Genomic DNA, 24,782 nt, shown 5'->3' with positions numbered 1-24,782 from the left:
TCTCCTAAAAGAACCTCTTTGTGTCCACATGCCAATCTGCCTGCCGTGGTCCTCATGCAACATCATCTTCATTATCCCAGTTAACCCATCCTCATCTAGAAACCCTGAAGACTGTCAGAGAAGTGTTGCTGCCCGTTAGTAGCCAGCACTCTGGATTCTTTGAAGCCTCTGTTGTGTTGTGTGTGATGTCATGGATCTATAGTCTCAGCTGTTCAGGAATCCTTGAACACATGAGTTCAAGAGCAGCTTGGTTAACATAGCTAGGCCCCATCTTTTTAAAGAAAGAAGAAAAGAAAGAAAGAGAGAGAAAAAAGAAAGAAAGAAAGAAAGAAAGTAGAAAGAAAGAAAGAAAGAAAGGGGAAGAAAGAAAGAGAGAGAAAAAAGAAGAAAGGAAGGAAGGAAGGAAGGAAGGAAGGAAGGAAGAGAGAGAGAGAAAGAAAGAGAAAATATTCTGTTATCAAAGAGATACAGAATCCCTGATGTCCTTGGAGAAACAGGGGCAGAAGGTTTGCCACACTTTTCCAGCTGGGTTCTGCACTGGGACAGAGCTGCAAGTTGCAGCTTACAGAGGCCCAGCTCTCTTCTCCTTCCATCTTCTGTCTTCTCTCCTCCCAGTACATAGGGAAGGATTCCAGGCCTATTATTGGGTAGAAACACTCTCAGGAAGGTCTGCTTGGAGAAGCCCTCTCCCCCAGGAAATGTGCCCTCCTAGGTGGGCCACAGTGAGCTATCCTTAAGTATTCTCTTCTACAACTAAAAATAGCAACTGTCTTCTGAGCTATGACAGTAGCTACAAAGCTGGTGCCAGGTCCTTTGAATATATTAGTTCTTGTGATTGTCACAGCAATAAGCTTATGTTGTCACATTTAAGTGGCAGAATCTGAATTCAGACCAAGGGCTGTCAAACTGTAAAAGCACTTTATTTTTCATATAACGAGAAAGGCTGAGCTCAGCCACAGGGAAGGAAAAATAACTACAGATTTCTTCAGTTAGTGTCTATTGATTGTCCATGGAGCTAATGCTCCATTCTTATAGTCCAAGAGTGGAAGGCCCTCCCCAGATGCTGTACCTGCCCTCTCAGCTCTTTCCCTACAGACCTAGCATTGTACCAGCTTGTAGATCTGGGCCTTTCTTGATGTGACTGAGCAAGGAGCCCCTCACCCTGCTGTTCCCTAAGTCAGTGGGACTTGGTTAGCTCTACCCCAGTGGCAGGGTCTACCCTAGTGCTGACTATATTCACTGGTCTCTTCAGTTAAGCTGTCCCCTCCTTCTCTGTCCCAATGTGGCTCATGCTGGCTACTTGGCCCTTTCTCCTTCCATGGCCAGTTCCAAAATCGACTCTACTTTGGTTCAAGTTTCTGGGCTTGTCTTGGAGCCCGACTCCCTTCCAGAACCCATCTGCTATCCTGAGCTCCCAGTTCAGAGGTCTTAGCAACCATCATTCCAGAGATTAACTGCTTTCCCAGCTTTCCCGCCCATGCCAAACATCCCAATTCCTGCCCTTGCTGGACTGTACTGGGGTAGTTACTTCTAGCCCCAGATCTCCTTCTTTCCCAAGCAACCCTGCCTGAGTGTGTCTTACTTAGGGAAAAAGCCCAATCCAAGTCCTGGATGAGGGGGTCAGGTAGACAAGTCTGCAAAGGTGCTGCTGTTTGAGGTGCATGCAGGCAATTTGGACAAAAATTTGAAGCCTCCCTTAGTTGGGGGTCAGGTTGGCTATACCCCCTGAAGGAGCCAGGAGGCAGGCTGAGCTTGGCTGTGAGTCAGGAAGACTGGTCTCCACAAGTCCATGAACACAAAAGTAAGCAGGGGCAGGAGGTCATATTGTTGTAGAGTTATTAGACTTTTATTTACCATTTACAAAAGAGGTTGACCGCATGCATGTTGTAAGGATGCTGTATTCCCTGCAATGAGCAGACATGATCCAACCCAGCCCTCTCCTGAAAAGTCTGGAAAGACCTGTCCAGTCTGGGCTCCTGACATGCTAGAGCCTGCCCCTCATTAATACTGTTTGGGTTAGGAACTGAAGACACCCTGGCAAGAACTCTGTACACTGGCACATCTGAGTTATACCTCAAAACACAGATTCAGACATCACACAAGCATAAAATCTCTTCTCATAAAATCACGACATATTCTAGAGGGCTTCTGTGCAAGTGGGGCAAAATGTAAAGAACAATTCTATTTTTCTATCTGTGTATAAATCTAGATTTTCTTATGGCAGGTTCCTTAAAGCAGGGAAGAACCTCTGTATATTAACCATAGCAGGTTTGTAGGGTTTCTCTCTTGGGAACATTGTCACATATTAACAATGTATGCCTAGGCTACAGGAAAATGCTTTTAGACCAGATCCCAGCTACTAACCCACTATGCAACATCGGACAAATCATGCCTTTCTTGGGAACTCATTTCCCTTATCTTGGCAAAATGGAGACTCGAACTAGACATTGCTGCCCAGCTCTGGTGCTCCCTGAGAGTGGAATGGGTGAGGGGAGAACAGAAACAGAAAGCCGCCATCTGGTTCTGGCTTCTGGGGACCAGTGGTAGCCAGCACAACACCACCAGTGTATCTGAGAGATTCTGATATTTTCTAGAAGAACTGTACTCAGAGAACTGGCCTGCATAAAAAAAAACTTTGCATTTGTGCCACTTTGCACTTGGTTGAAGGCTTCATCACAACCTTGGGGGCTGAGGTTCTTCGTTTTACTGATGAGGAAGAAGATAATCAGAGAGTTAAAACAGCTTCCCTAAGTTGAATAAAAACAGAAGATCCCTTAGATCTCAGCCCGGATATCTATCTACCACCCTACACTGTCTTTTGGAAGAGGACTGGTGGGGCAGCTTCTCAGAGAGGAGTCCCAACCCTCTTTTGGGTACTTTTAGAGCTCCCAGTGTGGCTCCAGCTTCTAGGACCAGGGCAGTCCTGGACAGGCATTTCTGCCTTCACTCTTGGTAAAACCATCTTATACCTGTAGGTCCCTTGTCCCACATGAGCACAACAGTGGTCTACAATCTCACCCGGGTGCCATGCTTCAGTGTTTCAGTGGCTTCAGGCAGAGCCCTGCAGCCAGGATGAGTTTTCAGTGTCTCTTCTCCCCCTGCTTGCCTGCATTTCCTCTCCTATGGAATGTAAAGTTTGCTGACCTCCAGCCTCAGCCAGGACTAGATCTCCTTTTCCTGCTCAAGCTCTTAGCTATGGGCTTCAGGATCCAGATTCTTGTTGGCTTATCACATATAGCCAAGGCCCTATGATGAGATTCCAGTAGGACCCAAGCAACTGTGAAGTCTGGGGTTGGTGAGTAGAAGATGCATAGAGCTAGCTCCTTGTCAACTCCTGGCCTCTGAAGAATGGGGAGCATCATGGCTTTGTCAAGGATTGGGGGCACGGGGACATATTTGCTAAATGCATCCTGAGAAATTGCTTGCCCAAGGCCCTATCCAGAGACTTGTGTATGGGGTACAAAACAGGGATGACCTTCAGAAGCAGAGGAAGGGGAGCACATTGAGATCAGCAGGGTGGCTATGTTGGGTAGGAAGGGAAGAAGGAGCTACAGGGTATTCTCTAGAAGTAAGCCTTGTTTGTACTTTTCTTCTCAAACTTTTGCTTGAGCTCAGAGACCAGAGTCAACTGGGTGGAGCTTCCCAAGGCCTCAGACTGAGGTGACTGTTGGGATCTCTCTGGGGTGAGGGATCCAGAGACTGTAGGCACCGTACAGCAGGTGACTGTGTTGGGCACCATTCTGGGGGGTGGAGGGAGAGCTGGAGCTATGGGGGGCAATGGGCTTCCAGTGCTGTTATTGCAGTTCTCATTGGTAGGATCCTCTTTTAGCATGAACTTGGTGGCAGACTTGTCCTTCCTGAACTTGAGCCACTCAGTGCGGGCAGTGCGGGGTGCAGGTCTGAAACGCTTGCGGAATACACGTCGCACCGGCTGGACCTTGTTGGACTTCTTGTTACGCCAGAAAGTGGCAGTGGAGATGAGGACGGTTATGGCCACAACAATGGCCATGATACCGGCCAGCACACCCACGGCCTTCATGGGATTGTCCTTGGTTTGTATCAGGAAGGCAGCCATGGGGCTTCGGGACAGTGTCTGGAAGAGAAAGCCGTTGCCTGCATTGAACTGTTCCCACTGGTCCCTGGAGGACAGAGTGGGGGCATGCACTTCCTTAAGCCTGATGGGATGAGTCAGCACCCCCCCCAACAGCCCCATGCTGGGGATAGAACCAGGGCCTTATGCTTTCACAGCAAGAACTCTACCACTGAGTTACACTCCCAGGTCAAGCCTGATGTATTTTAAGAGAATTTGAGAATCTAGTAAGTGCTATGGGCTTCTTTACAGAAAAACTACATAGGGAGAGAGAACATAATGCAAATCGTTCTCTAGGACAATCACTCAGGCAGAACATGATGCCAACAACCTCTTTTAGATACATCTGTTTTGCTGGACGCTGTCCTTGAAGCATAGGATATTGTTTGTCTGTGATTACAGGGGAATTCACTAACATAAATGTATCAAAAATCCCTAAAGCGACGATTCTCTGCCAGACAACTACACATAATTATTTCACTTTTACTTTTCAACACTTGTGTGAAGAGGCATCATTATTTCCATTTTATAGGGAAAGGTAACAGAATCCTAGGAAAGCCTGAAGTTCCACTATTTATAGGTATTGAAACTAGAATTTCAGTCCGATTCCCAAGGCTATTGGTTTGATGGCCTAGGGAGCCTTTGATAGCAATGAGCATCTTTTGGAGGAAGCCAGGAGATGATCTCTCTCCCTCTGCCTTTGTGTCATAGAGGCCTGGGTTATGTAAAATACCTTAAGGTCCATTGACTACTGCTACTTTTTCCTTACTGTGCTTTGTACCCACCTCAGTGTCTGTGATGTCAATCTTGAGTAAGGCTGTGGTGCTGAAGGATGGGGAGCCTCGGTCCTTGGCCTGCACTTGTAAAGACCATGTGCAGTCCCCTCCAGGTGTGATGTTGTGCAGAGCATCGAGGGAGCGGATGGAATTCTTGAGCCTGATCTCTCCTGTGTGTGCATCAATTTCAAACACATTGGCTGGCTCCGCATGGGTGATGGAATAGTCCACCAGGTTGTTGGGTTCCTCTGCATCCTGATCTATGGCCTGTGCACAGAGAGGGACGGATAAAGCCAGGCCTGGGGAAGATATCTTTCTATGCTGGATAAACCAGATGTAATATGGAGCTTGGAAATGGTTGATTTTAATTGAGATGGATTAAGCTGGGAAAAAAATAGAAGGTCTGCACTGCCGTGAGTGAGGGGCTATGCTAGGTCCTGTATGGTTCCATTGCCAGAACAAGTCTAGGAAGTAGGTCTTGGTGAATCTATACTATAGATGAAAAACTGAAAGCTTGGATACTAAGTGACTTGCCCAAAGGTAGAAATGGAAGGAGGGGAATTGGGATCCAAGGTCAATTCCATTGGGTTTCAGAGCTCATACTTTTTCGCCATTGGGAAGACAGTGAAGCCCAGTAGACAGAGCACTGCTCTGAAGGCAGGCAGACCAGCTATATGAACTCAGAGAAGATAAACACTTAACCCATTAGAGCTTCCTGTTTTCCATTTGTAATGTCTTCTTTCTCAGAAGATTTTTCTGGGATAAGGTGGAAATGAGGTTACGTAAAACACCTTAAAGTCCATTGCCCCTAGTAGGAATCCATTACCTTTTATTTTAAACTAAATTGTTATGTTCCAGTGTCTCTCTCAGCTGCTAGAACCAGACTTTTAGGGGAGCTCAGCTGCCTCAAAACTCACCTCAATTTTCACTGGGGACCCGAGGACCATCGTCTTCTCCTGGATGCTTTTTCCAAATTGGGGATAGTGGTCATTGACGTCCAGTAGAGTGATGAATACTTCAGCCAGGCTGTACCTGCCCTCCATGTCTTCAGCCTTCACATAAAAGTTGTATCTAGCAGTGGCTTCAGCATCCAGGCTCGCCCAGGGCTGGGTGTAGATAAGCCCAGTGGACGGGTGTATCAGGAACCTGGCAGGCATAGAAAGAACAGGCACAGGTATGCACATGCATGGATGTGTGTACATATGTGTGTTTGGCACATGCACCCACTCATGTACACACATCCATGCATGCAACGATAAGCAGATGAGCTGCCTCCAGGAAGCAGCAGTGAGGCATTATGAAGCTTCTCCCAGAAATCCTGCCAGCTCAGGTTCCATCCTTGCAGTCTAATGGGAGAGGAGGAGCTTAACAACCGGGAATTATAGCTCTCCTCCAACACCCTGCTCCCTCCCCAAGCCCAGTACTGCTTGCCTAGCTCAGAAAGCCTCCTGCCTTAGCTCTAGCAGTGACCATGACCTTCTTTTCTCCTAAGCACCTTGCTTATTAAGTCCCCAGAAATCTCTGACTTGGGCTCTGTACTATTTCCCACTATTCATCACCACCCACCTTGCACTCTGGAATGCTCACTGTCCCGCAACCCAGGCTCCCATGGCTTCCAGGTTCTTCCTGCCTTCAGCAAAAATACCTCCTCCCACCGCCAAATAAATCCCTTGCTTGAGGCTATGTCTGTGTTCTGGATCTACTTACAGGTCGGCCCCAGTACCAGAGATGGAGTATTTGACTTTGCCCCAGGGTCCTGTGTCTGGATCCACAGCCTGGAAGAGAGAAAACTCCAGTGGCACCTGTCTTGTGGTCAGGACATGTTGACAGCTCCCTAAGCAAGGGTTGCTTTCAATGGCAATGCAAGGAGGCCTGGAGTTTGCTCAGCTGAAGAGGAACTCACCAAGAGACGGGAGACTGCCTTAGGTCTCTAGTTTTCTTCCAGGGAGTTCTCAAGTGTTGGGGGAACAAAAAGGTTCAGATCTTCAAGTCATTTATTCCTCCTTTATATATGAGGAAGGGAACGGGATGGGTCCCATGGCCTGTGCATATGTCCTCAACACAGACCAGTGAAGGAACACAGGCTAGAGAGGGCAAGCAGCTCAAAGTCACAGCTAATGACTGTGGACTTTGTGATTTAAACTGGAACCTGAATTTGTCTCACTTACAAGGCCCCTTACCCCACCCCAAGTCCTGGGGCCAGTCCCCAACTTACTGTGACAACCACCACGTTGGAGCCCCCTGGGGCATTCTCAGGGATCCTGGCAACATAGTAGTGAGAAGTGAACTTGGGGACATTATCATTGGTGTCCAGGAGCTGGATCACAATATCTGCCGTGGAACTGAACTTCTCTGGAGTATTCACTTCAATGGCCAGGAGCTGGAGAAGGAGGGAAAACTGAGGACTTGTCTGGATGGACAGTCACCTGCACAGGGCCCTCCCACCACGTGCTCCCCAGAACTGGTCCAGCACCCCTTGCCTTGTCTCTGTTCTTACTCTCCGCTTCCAAGAGGTTATTCCTGCCACCATCTGTAAGATCTCTCCTCATTCCTCCCTCACAGACAGCTCCTGTTTATATTTGAGCCAGTTTTTTTTTTGTTCTACTGATCTGCATATATATATATATTCCTTTCTAATTCCAAATTTTCTGACTATTATTTCTCCAAATAAAAACCAGGATAAGTTTTCTTACCTCCTCTCAAAGGAAATTCTAAGTCAGAGTTAATTGGGGAGATAGTGAATTCTATATCAACCTAAGGAGAACTTGCATTTTTAAAACAAGGTACATCTTTACATATCTTGCCTTTTTTGTATCCCTTTATGAAATTTTTGCATTTTTCATCATTTAAATACTACACATTTCTTGTTATGGTAATTTCTAGAAGTCTTTTATTCTATTATATATTCTCTGTTTGATTGGGGGTATCAACTTGTAATCGAACATGTCAGCTATTCTGCTATTTTTCCAATGGTTTTTAAACTACTTCTCTTAGATTTTCTAAAGAAACAATTATATCCCTTACAAATAATGTGAATTTTGGCTTCTTCTTTCTAATATTTATGACTTTTATTTCTTTTCTTTCTTTGGGAACAATGTTATTCCAAAAATCATGCTAAATAATAGTGGTGATGGCAGGCATTCATGTTTTGTTCCAGAGTTCATAGAATTCTTTTAATATTTCATTTTTAAACATGATGTTGGGCTTCAGGTATATATGTGTGTATAAGTGCAATGATGACTTAAATAATATCAATGTAGTATTTATTGTTGATTTTTACTAACATATAACAAGTTAATATGTAATATTGATTATTTGTATACATTTATAATTTTACTTAATTTTAAGTGACATTAAAAAAGTATTTTTTCCCTCTTCAGCTAAGGTGGTTATCAGAATAAATGACAGATGTCAAAGACACATGGGAAAACATCTTGATGATCAAACGGTTTCTCTCTTTCTACTAACAGGCCAAATCTTAGTGGTAGTTTTCTCTGACTCTCCATCCCTTGCATTCCTGGGCCTAGTTGTGGTTTAGGAGCTGGGAGCTCAGTGAAGCTGAGGCCATGAGCAGTCTGTAGGAGGCTGTCTGTGCGCCACTCTTCTCCCCCAACCAGACCTAGCACCTTCTCCCCATGTCAGCAGGAGGAGCAGAGGGCCAGGGAGAAAAAGAGTAGGACCAGGAAGGACAGGGGTGATAGGAGTCCCCTCAGGATAAATCAATAATGGGGTGAGCACCCCATTACACTCCCCATTTAAGACAGTGCAAAACATCACCTACCTTAAAGGTTAACACCTGAGAGCTTTCAAAGTCAATGGCGTCTGAATTCTCCACAATAATGGTGACTTGGGCTTCATTTAGGACCGTCTGTGGGACCACTCGGAAGAGGCCTCTGGGTCCCACCAGCCGCAGGTTGAATTTGGCATTGGCTCCCTGGGCAATGGAGCATGGAAAGAGGAAACAGGGAAGATAAATGAGAACAGAAACACATCCTATTCAGGTGCTAAGTGCCCTCAGCATAGGGAAATGCCCTTATCCCTGAAAGGTGAGTCATCTTTCTTTCTAAAGGTGCATTGATCAAGGATCAGAAAGATTTAGCAGGTTATAAGGATTAAGCAAGGTACAAACACATAAGACCCAGTTTCTGTGCTGATCATAGGGGTGGAAGGACATATTTGCAAACACTTGTTTGGAGGGTCAGATGCAGGGAGTTTTGTTTGACTGGCTTTTGCTTTTTTAAAAAATTATTATTGGTACATTATAACTATATATAATAGTGGGATTCACTGTGGCATAGTTGTACATGTACACAGCATATTTTTTTGTTTTATCTCAACATAATTTGATCAAATTCATTCCTCAGTGTCCTCTCCTTTGCCCTCTCCTTGCCCTTTCCTCCTCCCTCCCCGTGATCCACTTCCTCTCTTCTACAGATCTCCCTTCTATTTTTATGAGATCTCTCTCCTCCCGCCCCTTTTCTCTCTAGCGTCTACATATGAGAGAAAACATATGACACTTGATGTTCTGAGCCTGGATTATTTCACTTAACATGATGTTCTACAGTTCCATCCATTTTCTTGCAAATGACGTAATTTTCTTTTTCTCTGTGGCTTTTCATTTTTAGTTGATTCTGAATTCCTTTATGCTGAGAAGATAATCTTTGATTGGCATTGTCCCTCTGCTCCCTCTTGATTATAACCTTTGGTTTCATTCACTTTCTGATCTGCCTGGCCCCTGCTACATAGGCAGTGACAGTTGACACAGAGCCAGTTAGCTTTGAGGGCAAGACCACGCACCTGGTCAGAGTCATTGACGGTGATCTTGAGGCCCCGCAGGATCTCCCCCTGGGGCGGATGTTCATACATGGACAGCTCAAACTTGTTCTGAGGCCCACTCTCTCCATAGAATGTTGGTGGATGGTTGTTGAGGTCCACAATCCTGATGGTGACAGGGACGATGGCCTGGGCAGCTGGGCTTCCTGCAGAACTGATCTCTGTCACCTGGGGTGGGGAGAGGTGGCTACAGCTTTGTGGCAGATAGACTCTTGTTGGCCCCAATGGTCCTGTATAATCCCCTTTCTTTAAGTGTAGTCTGACCTAGCAATTTGTTTCTGACTGACAGCATATGGCAAAGATGATGGGCTATCACTTCATGGTTAGATTACATGAGATTGTAACTTCTCTTACTAGCAGAATCTCCCTTGATGGCTTTGATGAAGGAGGCAGCTATGTTGGAGAGAGGCCCATGAGACAATAGGTGACCCCTAGCTAAGAGTCATCAAGGAACTAAGTAGTGTCAATAACCATGTGAGCTAGGAAGACAATCCTTCTACATTCCAGCCTCCAGATGAGACCCCAGTCTTGGTTGACAATCTGACTATAGCCATGAAAGTGACCTTGTAACCCAGGACCTAGTCAAACAGAACCTGGACCCCTGACCTACACCAACTGAGAGTATGGATGTATGTTGTTTTATGCCTCTGGGTTTGGGGTAATTTGTCATGAAGCATTGGATAACTAATAAAGGCTGAAAAACCAGGGCTGAGGGTCCATAGTATCTCATTAATAATGTGGCAAATATCTGAGCAAATATCTTCCAGGGCCTCCTTTCCCTTTTCTATCAGGATGCTCTGGTACTACAAGGTCACTCTCCTAAAATGACTCCTTCACAGCCTGGCTGCTCTCCTAACCCTTTCCCTTCTCAGACACCTGTGCCTTCTGTTTCCATTTCCTACTCCCACTCGTTTCTCACCTGTCCCACATTTAGATACTTCACACTGCCTTCCGTGCTGCACTCCACGCTATCACCTTTGCACCTTCCCAAGGGCTCCATTCCCTTGGAAAATGTGATTCTGCTCTTGGCAAGTTATCCTCAACCTCTCTGATCCCTCCTGGGTTTCCTTCACCTGTGCCTCCTTTGATGCTCCTGTGATGTAGACTTAGCCAACTGCTCCTCTCTTCCCACAGCCATCCTTTGTGCTCTCATTCCTTCCTGTGCCTTTCACAGTGAATATGGACACTCTCTCCTCTGAGTTCCAAACCTGCATGCCCAGGTATGGATGTTTCACCTTCAATGTCCTCCAGGCACCCAGACTCATCATTTCCTTCCTAATTAACATGTAGCCTCTCCCATGCTCCTGATGGTAGCATCTAGGTTTCATCTGACCACTTTGTATTTTGCAATTTGTCCCTTTCTGCCATCCCACCTCCCTTTACCTCTACAGGTCCTCTTCTGCTGACTCCTTGAATGGTGTTTCTGTGTCCTGTTCAGTTCTCTTCAGATCCTAATTGAGTTCTCAAATGCTTGGCTAGCACTGGAGCCAGGATCCCCCGAGTGCTCATAACAACCAGAGTCCTGGGATTACCCCTTTCATACACAGACACACACTCTGAATTCCCATCCTAAGAGAGGATCCCACATTCCAAATTTTGGAACCCAACTAGTTACCAAGTAGCCACAATGAGCTTTCCAACATGAGACTGTCAAAACTTTTCAACGGCTCTTCATTGTTTTGGGGAAGATCCAATAAAACATCATAAGTTATTGGAACTTTGAAGATAGTAAACAGCAGAGAATTAACTTTAGTGTGGGACCCTCCTAAACACAGTTTCTGTGTGGCTGCACAAGTCACATGCCCTGCTTTAGAGAAAACCCATACCTCACATTCAGACCCCTGATGCTCTGGTTCCCAACCTGGGATTCCTACTTTCCTTCTTCTGCATGCTGCCTATGAACTCTGCTCCAATCTCATTTGACTCCTTCTTGATTCCTTACTATATCATGTGCTATTGTCCCCAGCCTGGGCTTCCAGGGATTTTGTGGCTTGTAATATCTTCACTTACCCTCATCCACCATGGTTTCCTCCACCAGTCTCCACCTGCTGGGTCTTACTGGTGCTGGAGGCATTGCTGCTTCAGTCCTATTTCTTCCTATTTTTTCATAATTCCTGCTGTGTGTGCACGCGTGTACACACACACACACACACACACACACACACGAGCTAAAATCTGGTGTAGGTGCCCAAGGTAGCAACATCTAGCTCCCTCCTCAGACTGAGCCCCAGGGATCAAGGAGGGCCTGGGTCTCATTGCCTTGGTAGCCCTCCAGGGCTGGAGAGTGGGCAGGACTGGCAAAGCTAGAGGGGGTTACCTGTACATGCAGCTCATACACTTCCTTCCGGAGCTGGGCAGGGCTCTGCATGACCGAAATGGCTCCAGATGTCTCATTAATTTCAAAGGCTCCATCACTACCTGTCAGAGAAGTCCCCTGCAGTTCAGCACAGGGCCACAGGGGGGTGTAGGGGAGTCACGCCACTCGCTTCTCAAGCATTAGCTAATGGAGGTTTCCTTGTAGACTGCAAAACTGTTTTCATCTGTGTCTTGACAATGAGGAAACTGAGTCTCACAGGGGCCAAGTTAACTTATCTAAGCTTACACAGCAAGTGCAGACCAGGGCTTGAACTCACTTCTGTCTGGCTCTCAGGTTCCATACTGTATCCCTTCTCCTATGCATGATACTGTGTGTGTGTGTGTGTGTGTGTGTGTGTGCGACAGAGAAAGGGAACAAAAAGGAGATAAAGACAGAGGGAGGTAAGGAAGAGGAGAGAGAAGGAAAGAGGGGAAGAAACTGAGGGTGTGGAGAGAACGAGGAAAGAACAAGGAGATGGTGGGGAACCGCAGAGGGAGAAGCAAGAACAGAGGCTGGGCTGTGCCTTGTGACTGGGAAAAGGCTGCAGTGGTGGTGGGGCAGGAAGGTGCCCAATGTCTGTGCATCTGGGGAAAGGAGCCTGTCTGGGATGGTGGACATGTTCATGCAGGTGTGAGGTGCTGGAAGGCAAGTGTGTATCAGATGTGTCCTAGGACAGGGTGTGGGAGGTGGTAGTCTCTGGGTGAAAGTGTAAAGACATGTGCACATCTGGAATCAGACTCCAGGTGTGATGACCTGGCCTCCTGTGGGCTGCAGAGACCACCTCAGGAACACTGCAGCCTGTTCAGCTGCTGCCCAGGTGTGGAAAGAGCACACTGCAGAGTTAAAAGACCTGGGTTTAAATCCAGAGGTCGGGACTTGGGTGCCAGTTTAGCTGCTCTGAGCCTCCGTTTCCTCATCCATATGTAGGGCTAGTACTAGGGTCATACCATATCATCACTGTGCTTATTTATTCAATTCAACTATATGCTCTAGTCAAATATTTAAAAGAATGAGAAAAAAAAGTACAGAAATTCCAAGAGTATAAGAAATGTTGCCACCCTCCAGGTGCAGTGGCACATGCCTATAATCCCAGTGACCCTGAGGCAGGAGGATTACAAGTTTGAAGCCAACCTCAGCAATTTAGCGAGACTCTAAGCAACTTAGTGAGAACCTGTCTCAAAAAACAGAACAAAACAAAACAAAAACAAAATAAGATTAAATTAAAAATGAAAAAGTCTGGGGATGTGACTCAATGGTAAAGTGCCCCTGGGTTCCGAACCCCAGCACCTCCCGCCACACACACACACAAAAGAAAAGTTGCCACTTATCGCCATTCACAAATGTGTGTTCAGGGTGAAGGGAATGAGAATCAGTGGGGACTGTGTGGCTCTCAGGACCCCAGTACTGTTCCCGCTGTTGCTAGACTGCAGCACATTTGTCACCTCCTGAAGGGCCCAGTTGGCCTTCTCTACCACATTTTGTCCTGGCCCACAAGATTATAGCATGGGCTGCCTAGAGACCCTCAGACCTCAATAGGTAAGGGAACCAGAACCCAGAGAGGTGGAGGAACTTTTCTGTGGTCACCCAAAGAGTCAGAGCTGTAGCTCCAAAGCTAGACTAGACTCACCGTTCACGAGGCTGTAGACAATGTGGTTGGGTTTGCCCCGATCTCCATCCATGGCCACCACTGTCAGCACCTCTGAGCCCTGGGGGAACAGAAGCAGTTGCTTAAGGCTAATGGTGACACTGGGGGTTCCCCCTCCCTAGAAACTTCCCCATCACAGAAGGGAAGTGCCACCCCCACACAGGAAAAGAACCAGGTCTCTGGGTAGCCCTGAACTGTGACACTGCCCTACTCTGCAGGGGGCTTCCAGCACTCACTGACCTCCCAGGGATGGAGGGACAATCTGAGCCTCCCTTTTTCCTGGCCCACAAGGTTATAGCATGGGCTGCCCAGAGACCCTCAGGCCTCCAGACTGACTCCAGTCCCATAGGCCACACTCAGCCTCACTCTGCTGTCCCCCACTCTCTGGCCTCACCCTGCTGCCCCCTCCATCTTTTGCCCTCACTCTACTCTAGAGGTGCATGAGGGAGAGGTGAGAGGGGTGGATCCCAAGAGCACCTTAGATGCAACATCTCACACTTTGTACTTTATCCTATGGCCCCTGGAGATGGGTTACTGAGAGGAAAAAGTCCAGTTTGACCTTGCCCCTAAGTACCTTACTTGGGACCTACCCTCTTGCCTGACTACTCAGGGCTACATCTGAACTGGGTTCAGCTGCTGCCTTCCCTCCATAGCCAACCCCAAGCCTTGACCCTCAATACCTCTCTCTGCCCTTAGCTCTTCAGCATGTGGGTCTGGGGCTCTCCCAACCCATCTTGCAGCCTGCACTAAGGGCAGCCAGTATTTTTCCCTCCCGTTCTCTGTGCTTGTCTCCAGCTCTATGTTCTCAGTTTCTTTGTTTCATGGAGTTGGGAACAATCAGGGAAAGGGGAAAGTGAAAGTTGAGAAGGCAAAATAATTGCACAGAGTTGTTGCATCCACTGTGGCCAATTGAGGTCTGGCTCTGGACTGCTCTGCCTGCAGGGAGCCCATAGTACAGCTGGGAGGCACTTTAAATACATGGATGTATTCCAAGAATGGATGAGCTCAAGTGGGGTGTGCCGGGCATGCTATGGGAGCAGAGGGGAGATGCCCACATCTTACACCAAATGTGCGGCAGTGCCGGAGCTGAACTGAGGAGGAGGGGCATCAAATGATGTAGTAAGATGGAGTGGGGTACTCAAAGGATAGTAAGGTTCCTGGTGTGGCAGAGAGGCTAAGTCTCACAAGCCAGCCTGGAGAAACTGACCACTGGGGATTCACCCACAGACCAGAACACAAGAACAATAGCTGAAGCACCAGGGGCAGAGATTTGACTACGTGCGAAGGACGTAGAGATTGGCCTTCCAGCTGGACCTGGGTTGGATGCCTCACAAGGGTCACCGTGATTCACACAGCAGATGATGGAAGAAATGCTGGTTGGAGGGTCCCTAGGCTATACGCTTGGGGCTGTGGAGGCACAAAGGAAACCTCACCCTCCAAAGGTATAAGAAAGGCCCCACTTCAAACAAGACTGTTGGCCACTCGCCATCCTCTCTCTCTGACCTTTCCAGGGGCTGACATTTGCAGCCAGGCTGGCGTAAACTTGCATGAATATAGGACTGCCTGGCATAGCCTCAGCGCCCAGAAGCATGCTCCACACTGGTATGGGCTTCCTCCTCCTGGTTCATGGGCTGAGCCTAATCCAGAGCCAGCCTCTGTATGAAGGGGGTGTTCCCAGGGAGCAGGGTGAGTCCAGCATCCTCAGCATGGGGCCCCAAGAAATCACAAGGGGACAGGGAAGGAAACATCTGGAGGGGACACTGGCTGAGGGGCATAGCCACCCACCGGCAGGGTGTCTTCATACACGTAGCCATAGTAGGGTGTGCCCACGAAGACAGGAGGCATGTCCTGAATGTCCTCCACATTGACTGTGACAGTGGTGGTGGCTGAAAACACAATGTCGGCCCCTCGAAGCTTGCCCCCGCCATCCTGGGGAAAAACCAGGACCACAGAAGGAGAATGAAGACAAGCTGGGCTCAGGAGTGGGATAGACTCCATAGGAGTCTGGCACCTACCATCTACTGGCTGCGGGGCCATCTGCCCTCTCTGAGCTTCTGTTTGCTCCTGTGTCAATGCAGTTACTTCTCCTCTCACAAGGACATTGGGGAAATTAAATGAGATGATGCATGAAGGTTTTCAACCAGGGTCTGGGGTGCACTAGGGTCCTCTGGATACAGGAGTGGTTCTTTTTCCAGGACCTCATATGAGCAAGTGCCAGAGGAGGAGGAGGTCAGGGCTAAATTCCCATTCCCAGCCCAAAACCAAGCCTGGAACACCTGAGTAGCGATGACAGGTCCAGCCTGAGTTGGGTGCCATGGGGGCACATGGGATTTGTTTCCTTATCCTGAGCAAGCCTAACAGAAGTGTGCAGTGAGTTGAGCCCCCACAGAGGAACCAGTAGGTGGGCCCTACTTGGAACTCCTGATGGAGGCTGTAGTGGGATGACCTCTAGCCAATATGTAACCTGTAAAGGGCTTCCTGCAAAAGAAACTTCTAGGCCTAGTGGAATAGCTTTTGCTCTTAGGGGGAAGAGGCTTGGTTGAGCCCTGCTGATTCCTGGCTCCCACACCATGCACTTCAGAAATGTGAAGAACTTAGTTAAACTTCTGGAGCAGGCAGATGAGGAAACAGAGGCTCAGAGAGAGGAACTGCTCACATGAAGAGGAGGAGTGGGGTGAGCAAGCCTGCAGACCAATGGAAGGTACCAGAGGCCAGGTTGTGAAGGGAGTGAGGGGATCACTTGGTCCTACCTAGCTGATCCTGGCCATCAGTCTTGAAGGGTCATATCCTCTCCCCTGGAAGGGCATATGGCCTCTCCATGCCATAGGCACCAGGCTCCCCAGAGAATAAGTCCTGACAAAAGATTTTAAGTAGCTGCCTCTCCTCCCTCCTTAATTCCCGTTATGCCTCCTGCTCTGCAAACTGCCCTCCTGCTGCACAACCTCACTGTGTTCCAGGAAAGTTTAGGACAGACTAGATGCTCCTCTGTTTCTCACTCTCTGTTACCTTGGCAATCACAGTGACAAGATGAGTCTGGGACTTCTCATAGTCCAGAGTGGCTCTGGTCTGCAAGCGCAGCACTCCGCTGTGGTGATCCAGGGCAAATGTGGTGGAGTGCAGGTTCTGTAAGAATCAGGGAGGCACTGGACCTGAGGGAGGACCCCAGGCTGCCCAGGAATGTTCACTCTGAAGGGTTCTCATGGGCCCTTGTCAAAGGAACTCTGGTTTGGGGGCTGAGGTTCCAACTTGAGGGCACCCAGCCCTCTTGGCCCCCAGGATATCCTCATAGACTGTGCTTAGGACTTTCTCTCCCACAGTTTTCGTCAAGACCAGAATGTTCTCTCCAAGCAGGGCCTTAGCTTTTCTTTCTGCTCAGCTGGAAAACATGGGGTTCATCCTTGGCCTGAAGTTACCAGCAGGTAGAAACGTGCGGATGGTACTCTGAGAGGGCATTGGAGTTTCAGTATCATGGTGAAGGAGGGAGCCTTGGGGACCTTCAAACCACGTGTAAGGGCTGTGCCTGTCCAGGGCAGCTCCTGCTGGGAGCAGCAAGGGATGATGAGCAGTCTGCAGGAGGCCAGCAGGAGCACTAACCTCTGGTGGGGGTGCTCAGGAGGCCACAGGGTTAGGTGTTAAGTGCCAGGTGCTGTGATTGGAGTTTTGTGTACATTTAATCCTCACAGTTGTTCAGTGAGGATATCTTTCCCATTTTACATGTGAGGGAACTGAGCTAGAAAATTCAGGTTACGTGTTGAAAGTACATAGTGGTAAGTGGGGGATCTCTCCAATTCCATGTGGAGTCGAAGGTATGTTTCTTCAGAACCTATACCAAGCTGTACACTGAAAATTGTCAGGGTGGGTGACCAGATGCAGAGAAGAGGAAATGGCATGGAAACAGCAGCCATGTCAGAGAGGCAGTTGGCTTTTAGGAGAACAGATAGGGGTGGGGGTTATAGGGGAGGGGTCCCTGCCTTTGTCATGGCAGCACCGATGGACAAGGGTGGGGGTCAGGGCATAGTAGCTCTTATTCTGAGAGTTGTTCCCTCTGCCCGTTTTTCTATGGACCATTGTAGTCCCAGATAGGTTTCTTCTACCCTGTGTGGGTGCAAAGTGTCCGAGGCTTATCCTGGGGAGGATTCTGGGGAAGTCGAGGACTAAGGGTCACAGGTCTTCATAGGAGTGGGTGGGAACAGGCCAACTTAGAAGAAGTTAGGATGGGGGAGTCAGGAAGAAGCCTGCTATCCCTCTCAGGTCCTGACCTGTCTGTCTCAGTCCTGTGGATGCTCTTTGGGAACAGTAGAGGGCACTGGTCTAAGGTTCCTGGTGATTGAAGGAAGGATGTCCAAGTGTCCCCTCCAGCCCCAAACCCTGGGTGCATCCTATGCATCCCACCTTACCTGCAGGAAGTAGGTGACACTCCCTCCAGAGCCAGTGTCCTTGTCCACTGCATGGACCTTGAAGATGCTGCTTCCGGCAGGTGTGTCCTGAGGGGCCACAGCCACAGGGAAGGGTCAGGGGCCAGAGGCATAGGGAAGTGGTGAGGTCAGGGGACTGAGAGGCTGAAGAGGTAACAATGACATATGCAAGCCTCCAATGGGGGAAGGACAGAGACGGAGGAGACATGTAGAACTGAACGCAGGAAAGATGAGGAGGAACGGGGGAGAGAAAGACATGGCAAGAGACTGGGGGTGCCCAATGAGAAACCGGAAGGACCAAGATCCCAAGTAGATGAGGGGTTTATATATGAAACTGCAATCTGCAAATGAGGACACGGTTTACAAACATGGACATACTTAGGATCACCAGGGACCCCACACACAGACTTCAGAACAAGAATGAAATTGGTTTCTCTTGCTGACTTAGCAAACATTTTAAACTTTGAGAATTTTTGGTGTTGACAAGGGTCAGGGAGACAAACTCTTCTCTATGTTGTAGGGCAGGAAGTGAACAGGTGACCTGGAAAAGCACCTTGGATACAGGTATTTATGCTTTTGACCCAGTAACTTCAAACCTTGGGGTTCTATCTTAAGAAAATAACTTTTCTCTCCTCCTCTCTCCTTCCTCTCTCCCTTCTTTCCTGCCTTCTCTCTTTCTGTGGCTGGGAATGGAACCCAGGGCCTTGAGCATGCTAGGCAAGCACTCTAACACTGAAATATACCCATAGCCCCTTAAGGAAATAATCTTAATTAAAGAAAAGAAATCCTGTATGCTCAGAGGTTTATATTTCTTATAATATCAAAAATATAAATTTTTAATATCCAAGCATAAAGAAATGAGTTAATGAAGATGGATTGTTCACTTGGTGGAAGCTTTCAAAATGATAACTTTTCAATGAATGAGGAAAATTTCTAGGGCCTAAATAAAGTGAAAAATAAGATATTGATAGCATTTGTTTACTATGTTCACAATTATGTCCAACAAAAAATGAAAAAAAAAACCCTATCATCACACAAAAATTAAAAGAAAATACACTAAAATGTAACATGTTCTCAGGTTGGAGGGGTTGAGCGTGATTTTCAAAACTATTCCCTCCTACTTTTCTATAAGTTACACATTTCTACAATTAACATGCATTAATTATAATGGAAAACGGTAAGTAGACATTCTTTGGGAATAAAACCTAATGTGGGAGGGCAGGGAGGCAGAGGTAGGGGAGGACACAGAGGCGTGGGCTCTCCAGAGGGCAGCAAGTGAAGGGAAGGACAGGTGCTCTGCACTCCAGGCCCTGGTTCCCTGGGCCAGAGCAAACAGCAGCTCTAGCAGGCAGGCTGTGGGCCTGAGGAGGGGTGTCTTCCCTGTCCAGTGGCTCCTCTTACCTCAGGAACCAGGACGACATAAGGCTCTTGGATGAACCTGGGTGCCTCGTCATTGGCATCTGTCACTAGGATCACAACTTTTTCTGCCACCTAAGAAAGGGCAGAGTGATCAGGAGTCAGGGCAGTGAGACTTTCTGGGGGTTAAAAGGATGGTGGCCTCTAATACCCCCAAGTATATGTTCCTACCCATCTCTTCTTTCTCTCTCCTTCTCTCCCTTCCTTTCTTCTTTTATTTATTGAATGCAACAAATCTTATTAATGCCAAGCACTGTGTTCCACTCTGGAGACAGCAGACAGTCTGAAGGTACATTATTTTGCAGTGGCCATGGTGGCTTGGATATGGGATAAAGAACAGCATATTCTCCCCTGCATGGAACCCCTCAAGGGCACCAGGTGCACCATGGCCTGTGTAAATGCATCCCTTCGGACTGTGTGTGCTGCATCTAGAGGCCCTGGGAAGCCGCAGCTAGCTGGGGCTGTGGTGGTGGATAGTAGGGAGGTTTCTCAGAGGAGTGAATATTAATCCCTGTAGCAGATTGGCCAGAGGAAAGAGGTAGAATTGGGTGGTGGGTTGGGAAGAAGGGGCCATGTGTGCAAGGGCAAAGAGGACTGAGATAGTGAGTTCAGAGAATAGAGGAGATGCTAAGTCATGGATGAGAGAGAGAAGCTGAGCAAGGCAGATGGTGCCTGATGGGAGGTCCCGCATGTCTGAGTGAAGCTTGGATTTCATCCTGAGGGTGGTGGGAGCCAGCTGTTGGCACTTGCTTTTAGAGTTGCAAAGCAAAGGTTGGGGGAGGGGTGTTCAGATCTACATTTCACAGCGATGTCTCTGGTGGCACTTTGGGTGTGGATTGGGGTGGCTGGGGGGGCCAGTGGGTGTGAGGCAGGTGAGAAGAACTCCTGGGTGGTCAGTGTTTAGTTCAGCTCCAGCAAGTGGAGCAGATGGGGGCGCAGGGTTGAGGAGTTGCTATGGAATGTGGATTAGACCCATAGAAGGTCAGTGGAGATAACTTGCTCTCTGTTCTCTCCACCTTGCTTCTCTCTTCCATACCTCACTCAGCTCTCTGCTCTGGGCAGTTTGGGCAGGTCTTGTTGGACCCTGGATTGGATTTACAGGAACCCTCAAGTGGGCTAGGGGAGGAACCATGCCCTTCTCAGGCCCAAAGGCTACATGTTGCTAGGGCAGCTCAGGAGCGCACTCACCAGGTTCAGGCCGTCAGAAATGCTGATGATGACTTCAATCTCATCCTCCCTCTGTGAAGCACAGGAACTGAGTGAGTGTCTGGGAATCTGACATGCCTTGGGTATGCTGGGGCTAGCGGAGCTTTTCTTGGACCATCAGAGGAGGCCTGGGCATGTTGAGGAAGCCCTGGAGCAGGGCCTGGTGGTGGCAGTGCACCCAGTGTGGCTGAAAGCTGCCTCTTGCCAGGCTTGAGATTTGGGGGATTTATGTATCAGGGGTTCTCATAGACCCAGAGCAACTGATGGGGCCCCAACAGAAAATGCTCTCCTGCTCGAGTGGGAGGAGAGGCCAATTCTGGTTAGCTGGAAGAAGAGGACATCCTTTCTTTCCTTTTCCTTTACCTCTCCCTTATCTCTCTGCACCTCTCCATATCCCAGAGATCTGCAGTGGTCTATGCCCATGTTGTCTCAAGAGCTCCCCAGGACATTGTGTGACGTCTATAAGGTCACCAGATCCCTGTGGGTGCCAGGAGTGCTGTTTCCACAGTAGTCACTGAGTCCTCTTTCCCTTTCTCTATCCTGCCTGAGGCTAGTGGATTCTGTCATTGAAGCAGAACTGGCAGCAGCCCCACAGCTGAGGTCTAGTTATGTGGCCAACTAGGCTGACCAGCCTGCTGTGGGGTTATTTATTTATTTATTTATTTATGGTCCTGAGGATTGAAACAAGGGGCACTCTATCACTGAGCTACATCTCCAGCCCTTAAAAAAAAAAAAAAAAGGCTGGCTTTGAATTTATAATGCTTCTGTTCTGAATCACTGGGATTCCAGGTGTGTGCCACTGCACCTTGCCTGGTGTTGGGTCTTTAAAGGGAAAGGAATCCCCTACCTTGTCATTGGCAGGTTCAGATGTTTGCAGAAGGGAGGAGGTTTTCCAAACTCAGACATTCTCTCAACTACTCTTTCCAGTCCTGATCTGCTGAGCATCCCTATGGCTTATAGGATCTGTCTAAGGACTGGCTTCAAAGACCACTGCAGGAAAGACCACTGCAGGAAATTTCTTTCAGAAACCTCAAAGTGCATACATTTCACCTTTCTTTTTCTTTCTTTCTTTTCTTTTTTCTTTTTTTTTTTCTTAGTACCAGGAATGAAACTCAGGGGTGCTTAACCATTGAGCCAGATCCCCAGAGCTTTTTATTTTTTATTTTGAAAAGTTGCTGAGGCTGGCTTTGAACTTGAAACCCTCCTGCCTCAGCCTCCTGAGGTGCTGGGATTACAGGTGTGTGCCATCCCCCCACCCCCCACCCCCGCCTCCTTGAGAGCAAAGTCTCCTCTGTAATGGAAAGCAGCCCAGAGGCAGAGCTGCTGTTCTTGGGCAGCCTCAGCATCACCACCCCTAACCCCTTTGGTCCCCTGTCTGCAGAGAGGATCTGACACATACTGGCATGCTCTAGCAGGAGCAGCCCTGAAGGGCTTCTCACACATCCCCATACCTCTCTGTCCAGCTCTTCAACCAGAGTGATGTTTCCAAAATTGGGGTCAACAGAAAAGACGCTTCTGGTGCTCGGGTCAAAGCTGATGTGATAGGAGACCCGGTCTCCCTCTGGGTCTGTCCCATTCAGTGTGTACACATGGGTACCTGGAAGGAGCACAGTGGGGGAAACCTAGAACCTGGGACCCAATTTATCCTGAAAGTGGCAGCTGCTCAGAACCAAGGATGCAAATGTTTATAGAGTGAATGTTCAATTCAGCATCTAAGGTGCTGCCCTGAACTGGGAGCTCCTGACTGGTCTCACCCTTCCTGGCTTCTTCCCACTTTTTATTTTTATTCTTCACAACTGTCAGATGTTATTATCAGCCACTTTGCTGACTGTAATCTGTAAAACAGATTATGGAGGAGGTTCAGGTCTGCTGTGCCTAGTTGACTATAGTGACTATTTCCCTCTGTCTAAAATGACTTCTCTCTCTGCAGCCAAGACTTGGGAGGAGGGGGAGGGCTATCCCTGGGGTGGGGGAAGCAAGGAGACAAGGGAGCAGTACTGAAGGCAGGAAGTCACCTGGAAGACTTCAGGGATTTCTGAAGGTAGGTGCTGCTTAACTTGCTCCTCCTTTTCTTTAGGAATACCAACGCTGATAGAGTAAGGAAGAGGGGCTGAGACCCTTTCTTCTTACTCCTCGCTATCTCTTTATATTTCAGCTGGTTGGAACTTGGTGGCTCTTTTTAAAGTCTAGAGAGCTGAAGCTCAGGAAAGTAAATATATTTGTTCAAGGTCACAAAGCCCCTAAGGAGCAGTGCCTTATCGCCAAGTTGCAGACCACTGACTGCCCCCAGGGGCCTACCCTGTCTTCAGGCTCTCTCCCCGGTCTCCTGGACTGTCCCGGCTTAGGTCGCCATGGCAGCGGTGACCTCTTTTCCTGACATTGCCCTGGGGAACTTGGAGGACAAACAAGGAATCCCCCAGGGGCATGTGCAGCCTTGAGCTAGGCACCCTGTAGGCTCAGAGGAGTCGTGGTTGCGTCTCTGCATCCAGGGGAATGCAGCGTGCTCTCTGGGAGACCTGGCGTGGGGGTGGGGGTGGGCTGAAGCTAGGGCTACTTACCCACGGGGGTGTCCTCTGGGAGGCTGAATAGGGCCATGTTTCCATTGGTGCTGCCCACTCCGTTGTCAAAGAAATGGGGGGCAAAGTTGGCCTGGACTAGAAAGAAGAAAGGAAAGATCCCCCAGACACCCCGGGAGAGCTTCGCACCAGCGTGGCATTGGTCAGACCCCACTAGTGCGAAGAAGAGCGCTCTGTCTCTCCAACTTCTGCTGCACGGAGGATCCCCGCTGGGCGCCGCGGACAGTGCACCCCTACCCCCGCAACTCCAATGGGCTCCGACTGCGCTCCAGCTTCTCCAAGACACAACGTTATCCGGGCGTTTAGGAGCGAGGTGGCGCCCAATCCCACCCCCATCAAAGGGAGGACTGAAAACTCTTGTTCAGAGAGGGGCAGTGCCCCGACAAGGTCATACTGCAAGGCAGGATACCTTCCCTTGTCCCTCCAAGCCATCGAAGTAGTTAGTCAATCTCCCACCCTGCGTCCGAGGAAGGGAGAGCAGCAAGGGTTTAGCCCCACACCGTGGGGATCTGGGTCCACCCCTCTGGAGAAGCGCCCCAGGAGCGCCCAAGATCTGGCCGGGCCAGACAGCTGGAAGGACTTCTCCCGCCCGCGTCCCGCAGCCCGAGTCTCACTCTGGAAGTGGACGATGTCCCTGAGTCCACCCAAGTCGCGCCGTCCCCCATTCTCCCTGTCACCCAGGAGGTTCCCAGCAGCCACTCACCCAGGCAGAAGGGCAGCAGCCCCAGCGCCAGGACGGCCCGCGGCCCGCGCCTCATGTCTCCGCGGGTGGATAGTGAGCTTCACCGCCGCCGAGGCCGGGAGCAGGAGCATCAAGCATGCCCTGGATCCGCGAGGAGAGCAGAGACGACAATGGGGGTGGCTGCGGCTGCGGCGGCAGCGGCGGGAGGGGGCACGGGGCGGGAGTGCCGGGTGATGCGAGGGCGCTAAGCGGATGACAGGGCTGGATCTGTGCAGCTAGAGCACTCCTGCCCACCGCCTAATGAGACCAATTAGTGGGAACGGAGCTGAGGGACCTGCTCCTAGGTGCCCGCAGGAGGGCTGACAGGACTGTCCTCCCTCCCACCACGCCCCCTTTGCTCAAGCCTGGCGCTCAGGAGCCAGGGGCCTCGAAGTGCAGAGACAGGGCATTATGGAGGGAAAGGAGTGTCTTTCCCCCTGGTTGCCCTGAAAAGGCTGTTGGAAAATTGGGGCTTCCTTGGGTCCCCAAGTCCTGGTAGGGCTAGGGCTCCACCCCAGTTTTCCTTTTTCATGAACTTCTTCTGTGAGTTTCAGGGAATTCAGGACTTCTTGAGCATTCTTGAAGACAAAACAGTGGGCAGGGAAAAAAGCCCAGACTTGGTCTAAAGGGATATCTGGAGGAGAAGTGAGAGGAGAAAGAGATGGAGAGGTTTGGGGAGGCTTTGCCTTAGCAATCTAAATAGGTCCCAGGAACCACATTCCTAAAGGCTTTGAAGGTGAGACCAAAA

At 49.0% G+C, this 24,782-nt stretch overlaps 1 protein-coding gene across 1 annotated transcript; it reads right to left on the bottom strand.

Annotated features, from left to right (window-relative positions):
* Positions 1-1,819: 1,819 nt before the first annotated feature.
* Positions 1,820-24,334, bottom strand: Cdhr1 (cadherin related family member 1). The gene is made up of 17 exons (XM_046450253.2): positions 24,017-24,334; positions 23,296-23,391; positions 22,189-22,334; positions 20,720-20,770; positions 19,517-19,606; positions 18,098-18,184; positions 16,707-16,823; positions 15,486-15,629; positions 13,683-13,761; positions 12,017-12,117; positions 9,664-9,867; positions 8,648-8,800; positions 7,082-7,246; positions 6,574-6,641; positions 5,784-6,012; positions 4,876-5,133; positions 1,820-4,093 (listed from the first exon to the last, which is right to left on the bottom strand). Exons 1-17 carry the CDS (start codon positions 24,069-24,071, stop codon positions 3,563-3,565), a joined length of 2,574 nt encoding a protein of 857 aa, XP_046306209.1. The 5' UTR covers positions 24,072-24,334; the 3' UTR covers positions 1,820-3,562.
* Positions 24,335-24,782: the final 448 nt, after the last annotated feature.

Source organism: Marmota monax, unplaced genomic scaffold (genome assembly GCF_021218885.2).
Source record: "Marmota monax isolate L192 unplaced genomic scaffold, Marmota_monax_Labrador192_F-V1.1 WCK01_AAM20220418_F8-fsc00004, whole genome shotgun sequence".
Classification (NCBI taxonomy): Eukaryota; Metazoa; Chordata; class Mammalia; order Rodentia; family Sciuridae; genus Marmota; species Marmota monax.
The sequence above is the reverse complement of the archived record's forward strand: the minus strand, read 5'-3'. Positions and strand labels throughout refer to the sequence as shown.